Source organism: Triturus cristatus, chromosome 1_2 (genome assembly GCF_964204655.1).
Source record: "Triturus cristatus chromosome 1_2, aTriCri1.1, whole genome shotgun sequence".
NCBI lineage: Eukaryota > Metazoa > Chordata > Amphibia > Caudata > Salamandridae > Triturus > Triturus cristatus.
The window spans coordinates 819,796,266-819,809,667 of NC_140580.1; the positions used below are offsets into that span (position 1 = coordinate 819,796,266).

The 13,402-nt window shown below is 41.4% G+C and overlaps 1 protein-coding gene across 8 annotated transcripts in view; it reads left to right on the top strand.

Moving 5' to 3' along the window:
• Positions 1-13,402, top strand: part of KCNAB2 (potassium voltage-gated channel subfamily A regulatory beta subunit 2) — a 1,115,399-nt gene that overhangs the window by 732,232 nt on the left and 369,765 nt on the right. Inside the window, exon 1 of one of the 8 annotated variants that reach the window (XM_085608870.1) lies at positions 9,189-10,191. The exons of the other annotated variants lie outside the window; for them this stretch is intronic. Within the exon in view, the coding sequence (XP_085464996.1) occupies positions 9,980-10,191 (212 nt within the window). The 5' untranslated portion in view covers positions 9,189-9,979. Of the gene's footprint in view, positions 1-9,188; positions 10,192-13,402 lie in introns of those variants that run through there. 8 annotated transcript variants of the gene reach the window in all.

A 13,402-nucleotide genomic window follows, 5' to 3' on the forward strand; every position in this document is an offset into this window, starting at 1 on the left:
CCCTTTTTTTTCCCTGATAAAATTACCTTTAAAACCTAAAATTAACCTTCACCTCTCCTTCCCCGGGTGTCAAAGATATCTCCAGTATGTAACTCATAACTCGGTGTTACTCTTGACCGTTGACACACGGGGGCTGTAATGTGGGTATCAGTGCTTCACTGTATCGTGGCCGGCCTGACGGTTGTAGGCCCGTATTTGTTCTTTTAAGATGCACGAATAAAGGTTTTTAAAAAAAAAAAAAAAAAAAAAAAGTACAAAAAGATCATTTTATTCAATATTAAGTAAATAAGAAAAATATAATGATCATTCATTCACTTGCATGTCCATCATGCATACTCACAGACATACTTGAGACAGATTAAAAACATAGTTGATATGGAACAATTGCTAAATCATTGACAATTTATAGTGAGAACACCTTTAAGTTGAGACAATGTGGCACAAATTTGGTAGACAGGTGGTATTCTATTAACCCCTTGAGTGCCCATGACGAGATGGTCTCGTCATGGGCCGCGGTTGCGCTGTGCCCTTGACGAGACTATCTCGTCATGAGCCCCGCCCGCTAATGAAACGCCCGGCACAGGGCGTGGAAAGGGCGGGGCACTCAAGGGGTTAAACAAGTGGTGTCTATAACTGAATATATTGAAAACCAGATCAAAAGTTGCGTACTGTATTGAACACCCGACGGGGTGTCCATAGTATTCCAAGGGTGGTTGATCACAACATAAGGTGTCATGTACGTACAGACCAAGATGTAGAAATTATGAGAAAATAATGTGTGTGATGGAGATGTGGTGTGGAAATTGTGGACAAATCCAGGGAAATCCATTTGTGTGTGTAATACAAAAAAGTTTCATACGTATGGATAAATGGTTTAGCCAGTGTTATATCTTATGGCTTGCTCCCACGGGATTTCCTGATTTAATCCATATTTGACCGTATCTAACGAAAATATCCAGAAGACTTCTCTACTTTTTCTGGAATGGTCAGTGTCTGTACCTATTTTAATATTAATCTTTTCCAGGATTAACCACTGGATGTTTTCATGGCTATGTCCTTTTTCTATGAAATGTTTCACTAGAGGAGCTGCCATCTTTTTTGTACGTATTGCAGAGCGGTGTTCTGTGAGTCGTGTTGCTAAAGTTCTCGACGTCTCACCTACGTATCCTAACCTACATGGGCATAACAGCAGATATATAATGTTTTTCGTTTTGCAGTTAGTGAGCGATTTGCATGTGATTATTCGTCCATTGTAATAAAATGTTTTTGTTATGATTGCACTGTCGCATGCCTTACATTGGGAGCATTTGTTATTCCCACAGATGGGGTCACCCCCATCTATGTTTTTCTGAATAAATGACGGTTTGGTGTTGATACGTGAATGGACTATTTGATCCCTCAAATTTTTCTTTCGGGGATGTGCAATCATTGGTAGTGGAAGTTTGTTTCATCTGAATTAGTATTTAAAATCTGCCAATTGGCACATATTATTTGGCGTACTTGTTCGTTAGCTATGGAATGTCTAGTTAAGCAAACTAATTTGGGCGCTGTTTTAGGTAAGCTATTAGATAAAAGATGATCTCTATCATAAAATCTCGCTCGCTTGTATGCTTCTCTTATCACATGTCAAGAGAAACAGAGTCATGAAAATCAGTCTGGCTGTCAACATATACCTTTACTTTTTTCAAACTCTGCAGCAAAGAAATTGGCAAAAAGGACAAATGTGACATTAAAACTTTCAGAAGTTGTAACGATACTGGGACACTATGCTAATATTTGGAAGGGACGGGCTAATTTGCTAATTTGTGGTGATTTCAACTGCTCCTTTGAGCCCCTGGATCAAACAGACTTGGAGCTTACGGAGGCAGAGGACATCTGCTGGCAAATTCCCAGCCTTAGCCTTGCCCCTATCAAACGGTGGACCCAGGCCGCCCTACAACTCAAGACTTTTAGTCTTGAGTATGGATTGAGAGCAGTGAACGGCAGGACTCGAGGTGATAAGCAGGGCAACCCAACCTTCAATAATGGATTGTGTACCAGTAGAATAGACTATATACTGGTTAACCTTGAATTTTGGTCTACCATACTTGATATGATAGTTATAGAACGTATCGAAAGTGACCATAATCCTTTAAGCCTTGAGCTGCAGTTATACAAAGGGCAGGGGCCATTACATGTTGATTTGATAGGTGATATCATCTTGACAAATGATACCCGGCGGCTTAGATGGGCAGAATGTCTGTGTAAGCCTGAATCGATTAACAAAATGAATGAAATGGTAAATGAAGCAACAATTGAAATGCTGGGGCAGCTGGATTTTGAGGATTGCTGCAGTAGGGTAATTCATATCCATTCGACCCTTTTTCTTAAACTTAGTACTTTTTTTAATATTCCCAGGAAAAAGCACCCCGGTAAGGGGAATAGAAAACAAGCATCATGGTATGATAAAAATTGTAGGCTCGCTTATAAATCCTTAGCTGATGCTGTGCGATCCACCGATAGGGAAGATATAAGGGCGGCAAGGATTCACTACAAAAAGACACAAAATGTGGCGAAAAAAACCTGGGACACTAAATACTGGGATGAACTATTGGCAGCCAGTCAGTCCAGAGACTTAACAGACTTCTGGCATCTTGTGAGGTGGGGCATGGGAAACCAAAAACCAGCCCCGGTTAATCATGTCCCACCAGAAAAATGGGTAAAGCACTTCAAATCCCAGTTTGCAAATACGAACAGTGTCCCGCCACCCGCACTAGCTTCTCTCAGCCCCCTTCTGCCAGTTACTACATTAGTGTTCACCAAAAAAGATGTCGAATGTGCCCTCAATTTAATTCCTAAAGGTAGGGCCCCGGGCCTAGACAAAATTCCTGCAGACTTGTTCTTGCATAGCAGGTCAGTCTGGGTCCCTTACATCGAATTATTGGCGAACACCCTGGCTAAAGGCACCATGGTGCCAGATATATGGCGGGGAGCTGAAATCGTACCAATTTATAAGAAGGGTGACCGAGCTGACCCGGGAAACTACAGGCCAATTAGCTTAATAGCCTGTATTCAAAAAGTTGTGGCCAGAATGGTCCTTCTCAGGGTCCAGACCTGGATTGAGGAATCAGGAATTATGTCCACTTTACAGGCTGGTTTTCGACCCCTGACCAGCACGGTGGACCAAGTTTTTAGATTTTCCACAATATACTGGAAATGGGTGATTCTGGGGGAGGTACACTGTATGCAGCCTTTGTTGATTTAAAGGCTGCATTTGACTTAGTACCGAGAGACAGGCTGTGGAGAGTGCTCCGTGATCAGGGCATCCCACCTGAATTACTTGCAATTTTGATTACATTACATGAAAATAATTATGCGCAGGTCAGGTGGGGTAACCAGAGCCAAGTGACTGACAGTTTCCCAACTGGGGTGTTCGGCAAGGCTGTGTGCTGGCACCCACATTATTCACATTGTATATAAATAAAGTTATTGAATACTATCAAGACTCTACAACCGATCCACCTAAACAGAATGGCATCCCCGTCCCCCTTCTGATGTTTGCTGATGACACCCTCCTATTATCCAAAACACAGGAAGGGTTACAGAAGGCAATAGTTTGTTTTGAAAAGTTCTGTAATGATTTTGGCCTTTCTGTTAATGTCTCCAAAACTAAATTTATGACAATGCACAGGCACCGGAACATCAGGGGCAGAGTTTTTATGAATGGGGAACTACTAGAGCAGACTGACAGCTTTAACTATTTGGGCATTACACTGGGCTCCAGGTTACAGTGGAAGCCTCATGTGGCCCATTTAATCTCCAAGCATGCGCAACTTTCTGGCGCACTGCTAAGAGAATTTAAGCTATCAGCCACCAAACCCATAGCCCCAGTATTAAAAATCTATGACTCGAGAGTAAGATCTTCCATGCTGTATGGAGCTGAACTGTGGGGGTCGTCTGATATAGCAGGCTTACAAAAAGCACATAATAGGTTTCTTCGCTGTATCACAGGCCTCCCACAATCTACACCATTAATACCTCTTCGCATGGATCTGGGGTGTCAGAGTCTAGAAAATATCTGTAGATTTAGACCAATTGCCTATTGGAGAAGACTGTGGGTTACCCCCGAATTAAACCACTATGCGTTGGCACTTTTGGAGACGCGTAATATGGATACTGGGGAAAAAATTCCCTGGTTCAGGAAGGTAAAAATCCTTCTAAAGTCCTTAGGAATGGGGGATCTATGGGATAATCCACAGGGGACAATAATTCCCACTAAACAGGAGTTGAAAGAGGCCTACTGGTCATATATATCCCAGGTGGAGTTCCAGTCACATACAGATCCTTCACATACCAAGGTTTTTTTGGAACTGAAACATTCTATTGGGTATGAGGAGTACTGGGATTTGATCACATTGCCTCAAGATAGGAAATTATATCACCAGTTCAGGGTAGGTACTCTTCCATTGAACACGGTTACCTGTAATTGGGCTTCTAGCAAAAACGATCAAATGTGCCCTTTCTGTAAAATATTTCGTGAAACTATAGCACATATTTTGTTTATTTGCCCAGTATATAAGGCCCCCCGCCTAAGATGGATAAGAGCAGTTTGCATCCAGAAGGGTATTAAGACGGGGATTTCTGCACTAAGAATATTTCAATCCGATAGTTCTGAAATAATAGTGATTGCCATAGCTAAATTTCTGAAATGGATGTGGTTAATTAGAGCTGGGAAACTGAAAGCCCTTCAGCTGCCCTAAATGTAAACCAGTATAACGATGGAATCTTTTGTATTCTTTTAGCTTGTTTTTATGAAAAGCAGATATTTATTTTTTTAATTGGTCGATTAGGAATACCACTTATGCAGTAAAACAAATCATGTTGCTCCTAGCTTTAGTACCATGAATTCTATATGTATAGCCCAAAAAATGGAAACGCTTGATGATGAAATGTTTTTTTAAATGTGTTTTTGTAAATAATGATGAGTTTTGTTTTTAAATTGTCTTTCATGACTTGAAGTCGAAATAAAGACTGTTTGATTGATTGACATTAAAACTGTTGTTGCTAAACTGATTACAGAGGCTGAATTTTAAAATACCTTATGGTGTTAAGACACCTTCTGCAGAGAAATGTGGTTGCTCAGAAAACCTCAGGGGGTAATAGTAACGGTAGGAGAACTCTAGTGGTTAATGCAGTTGCTGCAGAGATCTGTGTCTAGTTACAGTTTTGATGCATAATGCTGCATAGAGGGCTAATACATCTCCTGTGAAGCACACTATGTGACATGCAAATCACAAATTTAATTGTAGATAGGCAAGTCGGTTTTTGCTTTTGACACATCTCCTTCATTACTTGCAGTTCAGAAATTGCAACACATTTAATATACCACAGTAAGCTATGTACCAGCATAAACAAGCTGCTTGCAAACCAAAAGACATGGGTTTGGAACCTTCTGGTTTTCTTTATCAATTTGTCTTATAAAGCTGGTAAAAATGGTTCCCTTGCGTACTAAAGTCTTATAAATACAGACATAGTCCCAGCACTGTTACATTTTAAATCCAGACTTTTTGTTTCTCCCGGCTATGCACTCTTAACATATGTCTACCTTCTTACAGTACCTGCATACAGTCCATATACTAGTAAAAAGCCTGCCTCAAATGTTTCTCTTATGTACTTGACTTGTAAAGTGATAATTTATGTACCTTTGTTTCCTCACCATTGCTTTGTGTATATGTATTAGGCTCCCGGTGACCCCCAGACAGGCTTATTTTTTCAGAAAAATAGGGCTGATTTCCCTTTGAATAAGGCCTTTGTTTTGGGTCAACTTAAATTGTAAATAAGAGAGCCCATTCACAGTCTGCATAGTCTTGTTCGTAACAATAAAGCAGAAAACCTGCGGGCGCTGCTCAATGTGCCTTGGTGTCAGCAATTTACACTAGGAAAAATGTGAGCATATTTCACTGACATGACCAGCAAGGATCTGGGTTCAAACTCAATAATAGCTGCCTCCTTCTAACTGCTTGCATCAACCCTGCTGTTCAGAAAAATATTAAAACGTTACAACCTTCTATGTTCAGTCCTTTTCTAAACTTAGGGTGTAGGTGCTACAGGAGTAAACAATTCATGTCACAAAGGTATGTATGTTGCATAACTGTCTCAAGACCCTATTATATAGCACTATATATGTGTAATGCACCTGTTTACGCTCTCGTTCTAAACAGAAGTTTGGAGTGGTAATTGCCATAGATTTATATTGCTGAGCGCAGCGCTCGCTTGCATGTCCAGTTGGTTGGCGCACATAGCCTTGGTTCCAGCGCACAGTGACCTTGCACTGCTGCACACAGAGGAAATAAATTAAAGAGGAAACATTGCACACCAGTCTACAACACTTTACTCCACTGTATAGTACGCCACTCCACTCCTCACCACTGTACTCTAGGACACGCTACTCTATTCTACGCCACACTACGTGACTCCACATCACTGAACTTTTTCCTACTCCATGGAACTGTAAAACATTCCACTCTACACATTCCCACTCTACCCAACTGTACTCTACAAGACTCTACTACACTTTGTGCTACTATACAACACTGTGTGCCCCTACAGTAAGTACACTGTGCAATCCTCTGTGCCACTCTATGCCGCTACAGCCCAGTGTAGGACAATTTACAACACGCCACTCCACAGTACTGTACAAAACTCCACTCCAATATAAACACTATACTCAACGCTACACTACACCTGTAACTCCATGTCAATGTACTATACAACATTCCACTGCTCTATATAACAATATGCCACTGCACTATATAACAATTTACCCCACTACACTCTACAACACTCCACTATGCGCTATTTCACTCTCCTCCACTCTAATGTGCCACACTCCACAACCGTAAACTCTACTATTTGAAACAATTTTTATTACAAATAAAAAAACATTGAAGTTCAATTACAAAAACTAAGATTAATAAACCTTTGTTATAGTTAGGAAAACGTTACTTATTCTGTCCATACAAACCAAATGTAAAATACACAAAAATTCTAAATTTATAGGAATACCTCAAATGTATAAATTACACACCACCTTTAAATGACTATAACTTTATTTAGTCTTTAACTACAACCCAAACTTAAACTACACAAAAATGTTAAATTGTGAACTTATACTTTTACCTTTAATTTATGTAAAACCTTCAAATTTTTAATAGCTTGAGCACTTCCATAGACAGTATATTTGACTCGGTAGCTACATTACATTCACTTTAACTCGCCACTCTACCATGCGCTGTGTTCTCACAAAAGATGTGATATACGATGTCATGACTGTTATTATAAATACGATTCTTTTAGATGGCATAAGTAAAATAATCTAAAAGTGTATAAGCGCTGCATAACGATGGCGCGAGCTATAGTTAATGTAGTGTGGCTACCTAGTTGAATACACTGTGTATGGAAGTGCACAAGATATCATAATTTGAAGATGTTACTTAAATTATAAATTGAAGGTGCAAATTTGCAGTTTTAGTGTACTTTAAGTTTAGTTGGTAGTTATATTAATTTAAAGGTGGTACGTAATTTATAGATTTGAGGTATAACTATAGCTATAACTATAGCTTTAGAAGGTGTAATTTTGTGTAGTCTAAGTTTGGTTTGTATATAGAGAAAAAGTAAAGTTCTCCCAACTAGAGAAGATTTGTGTGTGTGTGTGTGTGTGTGTGTGTGTGTGTACACACTATACTATATATATATATATATATGTGAGCAAGGCCGGTTTTACCGGTCAAAACGCGTAATGACTTTGTAAGTGAGCAAATAAAAATATCCACGCCAGATACAAGCGGAGTTCGCGCCTTCTTCATCGTCGCTGGGAGGTTGAGGAAGGAAATCCTTTTTGAATATATATAGTTGGGACCAACTTTTCCCATTGACAAAACGTTTTTTGTTTTGCTAATAACTTTGGCACCATTTGACGAATCTTCACAAATTTTTCAAAGTAGTACGCAAGTTAGTTGAGCTGCTTTCTGGGAAGTTTCAGGGTGATACGTGAAGCGGGCCGAGAAAATGGGTGGAGGGGGCAAAACGCTTTTTCTCCATGCAGTGTCTATGGGGATTTGGCAGTTTTTTACACGACTACAGCCCGAACCACTGAACAGAATTACACCAATTTTTCCAAAAAGCTAGATCTTGGTCCAGGAAGAGATCCTTTTTGTAATTTTGTATAAATATGTTCAGTAGTTTGGGAGTTATTAAAGAAAGAAAGAAATTTATAGACATCTAGGGACGCAGATCCTCTGCCGATCTGCTGGTACCCGCAGGGCCAAAGTCCAATTAGAAAGAAAAAAATTTAACCACTATTACTTTACGTTAAAAAAAATTGAAATTCACTAAACAAAGGTTACTGGAACGTTACTGTTAGGTTTGACATTTTACCTACAAAAAAAACATAGAAATTGAGCAGTTATAACTTGTGCCGTTAAGTAACTTTAAGCCACAATTCATCGTTTCTTCACATATGTATAACTATAAGTGCTGAATTTCTATGGCATCAACATAACTATAACGTCCCTGTAACCTTTGTTTTTATCAGTGGGAAAAAATAAAAATATATATATATATATACACAAACATGCATACATACATACACATACATATATTCATATCATGGACCGGCAAGATCATTTTTTGGTTGTTGTGCACCGGTGCTAATTTCTGTAAACATCGTATATGTTCCCTACCTAGGCACAAGAGAGAACACTAAAGATGCACTTTTCGCGCACCTGATATTTATCCTAAGAGAACAACCAGCTATAAAATCATACATTGCACTTCTTCAATTTCTATCATTGTAACTGCGCTTCCCATTTATAAATGCCCCCGTACTTTTTGTCATGTCAAATGAATAATATTCATCTCCTTCCGGTCACAAACGCTACGGCTCTTTTCTCGTGACAGCCGCTGGTCACTACAACTGATTGAAAAAATAGACTAAGAGCAGTACCTGCCTGTGCTGTAATACTCGGCGGGAGCCGCATCCGTTCCTGCGCGCTTGGTAAATAATGGATTGCTGACTGCTCGCCCGCCGTACAGCTGACTGGTCACCTAATTGACTCGGGCATGCCTCGTGGGTCACGTGGTGCCCGTGGAGGTGTATTGTGCTCGCGACTTGAGAGATTCCCTCCTGTTCGGTCTGCCGGGAGAAAGAGCTGCTCGTGCACTGGCGCGTGGCGAACCTACGCTCCCCAGCCTTGGAGGGGAAAGTGGATGAGTTCCGATTCCGAACTGACCTGGTACATGCCTGTAAACATCGTGTGATCTGCCTGTTATTTCCCTCCTCCTGGTTTAACTCGTAATGCTGCTTAAACGTGTCGAGATTTGGACGTCCGTGTTGACAGTTGTAACACCTGATCGAAGGTGACGTTTGATGTGATTAAATCGCTCCAAAGGCGCCTGCAGACGATATTTGGAGGAACTGGCGTCCCGGGGGCAATGCTGCAGACAGACCGAGCTACTTGAACTCGACACATGTTGAAACGGTGCCTCAGACGTGGCAAGTGGACACGGCCTCACGGTGAATAGAGGGTCAGCGACATAAAGGGGATCCCAGACCGTTGAGAATAGATCCATGGGATCAAAAGAAGGGAAGAAGCTCATGCAATGTACTCTAGGAAATCACAGAGCTCGGTTGGCTGCTGCGCATCCTTTGCAAGCGTCTGTGTGAGCAAGTTATCTCTGACTGCTGGAGCCGAGGATTTCATTTTATTTTTGCTTTTCCACCGGAGGCAAGACAACAGAGGTGATCAAGTGACAGCCTAAAAATGTGTACTTTACCGCGCCTTTGAAAGTGTTTTGTGGAGAAAACCTCGCAATACCTCGCATGAGCAGCAACTTCTAGGAAGAAGAAAAGTAGTCGCCGGGGTGGCGCAGTGTCGACGAAGCCGGGCGGACTCACGATTCTAAACGCCTAAAACAGCTAAAAAGAGGGAATTACACCAAAATGCAGGTTTCTTTCGCCTGCTCAGAACACAATCTAAAAACTAGAAGTGCCGAGGATCGGTTAAACAGGCAAAATGCTAGCAGTCCGAGCCTGGCCGCCCGCACCAAATTCAGGGCGGTGGCGATGGTGGCACGGAGTCTGGGACAGTTGTCGGTGCAAAACGCTCCCCCGGCGAGTGATGCCAGCTCGAAGGAGCCTGGGATGAAATTTAGGTATGGAAAACGTTCCTTTGGCCAGGGGTGGGAAGCCTGTTGGATGTATTATTGTTACTTCGCAGCAGATTTGCTCTAGGTCACATGCTTGCAAAATGTAAAGCTGATTTTCACATTGCAGCAGCTGGCATTTCATTTTGTGTGCAAGCGCTGTGGTAATTTCAGGGTCACGTAACTGTGCATGCGTAGAAAAGGCAATTGCATTACAGCTGAAGTCTGAGCTCGAAGCTAGTGTTTTTAAAAAAAAATTCAATATGAGGATGATATTAGGAATCTTTCCCGTGTCACGTATTTATAACTTTGAGTTGTTGGTTAGTTGTCAAAATGCTAGTAGTAGCAGGCGCCTAATATTCACTAATTCCTCCTCTATGTCCGCTGAGCGCCCCAACTCCTTTCTGGATTCACTGGATTGCATTGACTGCTGGATGTGCACTACGCAGCTGTAGTTTCATGAAGGATGCTTATAGCCACAGTGTACGCCTACAAACACACTCCTTCACCGCCCTGTGACCACCTTCACTTTATTTCACGCCCACCACCAAACCCAGAGAGGATGAAACTTACTTAAAACTGCTCTCTGTACAGCTCACATAAAGCCACCCTATTGGAAGCCAGGACCTCCACATTTTAATATGTGGGGCCTCCTGTTTTGACTTGACACTTTTTTAATTTTTTTTTTACAGTGAATCATCTCAGTAGGCCTGCTAAGAGGGAATAGTTTTTCAATTTTAAACCTGTTATGATCAGTTCACCTGTCATGTACTTCCGCTGTGCCTATATTGTGAAGGCGAGTTTTACCTTAGACCTGCAGAAAAGCCTCAAAAGAGAACAAAGACGTTTGGAAGCAGCCAGATTCCAGTCCTGGTCGGCCTGCTTTATCCACTCTCACCTTTACAGCAACCACAAAGAGGCCCTGGAATGAAAATTCAGGTATTCAGGTCAGCTAGCCAAATTGTGAATTAATTAGAAAAACTTGAAGAACCCAAGTAAGAGTATTAAACAAATTGTCAGAAGAATAAATGGTTCAAAACATTTATCCGAAGACCATAAACCTACACTCTTACAACCCATAGATAATATTGGAAAGTGTATAACATTTTAATGTTTTCAAATTCATGTGTAAAAATGATCATTACATTCCAGCAACTAGCTATGATGTTAGCATTTCTATCCCTCACGCGCCTTTCACTAACTGCACTACTAGGTGCTACATTCCATAACCTGATAACCACACCTAGGTGATCATCACACACAACATGGAAACACCTCCCACATAGGTGCAATACTGAAACAACATTACCAACTACACACCCTATACTGTCACATGCTACTAACTTGGACAAGCTCTTTGGCTTCCCATATAGGGGATGGTAAGTGCTTTATAAATGGTACAGTACAACATGATACAATTTAAATGCAAACCAGTGCATTAAAGAGTAACATGCTAAGCAGTGACGGCTCCTCCGCTATGGCGAAGGAGCGTCGCCCCCCCCCCCCGCCAGCAGCTGCAAAACTTAAAAAAGCAAACGAAAATAAACCATGTTTATTATCGTTTTATTTCTCTCCTACTGTGGAATCTTGGGGGTGGGCAGGGCTTCATGTGGGATGAAAAACTGGGGGGGGGGTCTCTCAAGGGGGCGTGGTCGATTAATTAAGGCGTGGCTTAAAACACATAATCTGAAGATCTGTGCTTAGCATAGTGTGCCGCCCGTCTGGTATTTTGCTGCTTCTATCGTTGCATTCAGATATATAATACAACAAGTAACATTACACCTACAAGCCAGGACTATTGACTTTGACATTGGTTGTTAGTTGAATAAGATAAATAAGCAACAACTATGGCTTCATTGTATATAACATTGAAAATGCTTCAGGTCTGAAATTGAGACTGTGAAAGATCTATAACGAGTCTCTTTGAAGTTACGTCAAAGACAGTGAAGGGTGCTACTGCTGCAGAGGTAAGATTTTTTTGTTTTCATTCTGAGGGTGTGGGCAAAAATGGAGAGCCCGATAGGGACCCGTCCCAGCACCTGCTTTTTAGACCTGTCGGTGCTGAGCACCGATAGGACCCAGCAACTTAAAGCCCATGGGGCGGGGCCAGGGGATGACAGGCACTGAGGGGAGTGGTGGGCACTGTTATCAGTGCGCATGATGGATTGGCTGGCCGTCCGTCTGAGGACAGCCAAACCGTCATGCGCACTGAAACGGTGTCCAACCCAAGCTGAGTTGCTGGGTTGGAGACAGCAGTCTCACGCTGCCGGTCTCCCTGGAAGCCCAAATCGAGGCTGCTAAAACCAATCCTTAGGCTGCTCTCATGCTGTAAGAGCAGCGTCAGGATTGGACATAGGGCAGTCTTGGAGCCTGTGACTTCAGTGGAGCCAGAAGAGCGGCGGGATTCAGGTAAGTCGTCTTTGTTTTTTTGTTTTTTAGAAATCAGCCGCAACTGATGCTGGGTTTGATTTTATTGCATAAACAACCAAAGTAGAAAACAATCAGTATAATGAATGAAAGTTAATTACTTCATTTTTTTTGTTGTATAAACATAAACGTCACTGATGAACAGTGTAAATACAGTTAATATGGGGAAGTTTGTACTGACTTGAACAAATCTGTCACCGTCTACTAGCATTAAAACAATTAGCAGTGTGGTTTGGAAAGCACGTTTCATTTAATTTCCCATTAATGTGAAGTGACAACCATTTATTGTTTAAACAAATAATTATTTCCCATATTCCCCTTGTACTGCTTCTGACTTCCATTTAGGCTCCCTGTCTTGAGCTAAAGAGGAGAATAGATGGCTGATTGGTGAAATGCTGTCTCTGAATACACGTGCCACAATACCAGGCAGAGCTCCTGGGCGTAGAGAAACAATTCACACCAGTTCAATTGAATTTACTAAATGGTAGGAACGTGGTTAACATTTAAATATATGAATGCTTACCCTCTCCTATCCCTAGGTTTAACTTGCAGCTGATCACTTCACATTACTAACTCTTATATCCTTAGTTTCATTGAAAGAGGATGGGGGATTTGAATAGGGTAAGCAGTAGTGTTTCTTGCACACATATGCATCCTCCCTTTCCCAGCCCATTTCTAGACTACATGCTTTCTTGCAACATACAGTCTCTGGCCAAAAAATGAATAATAGCTAAAGGAGAGGCTACCAGCTGTATATGTAAACACAGACCTATACATTTGTACAACAACTAAT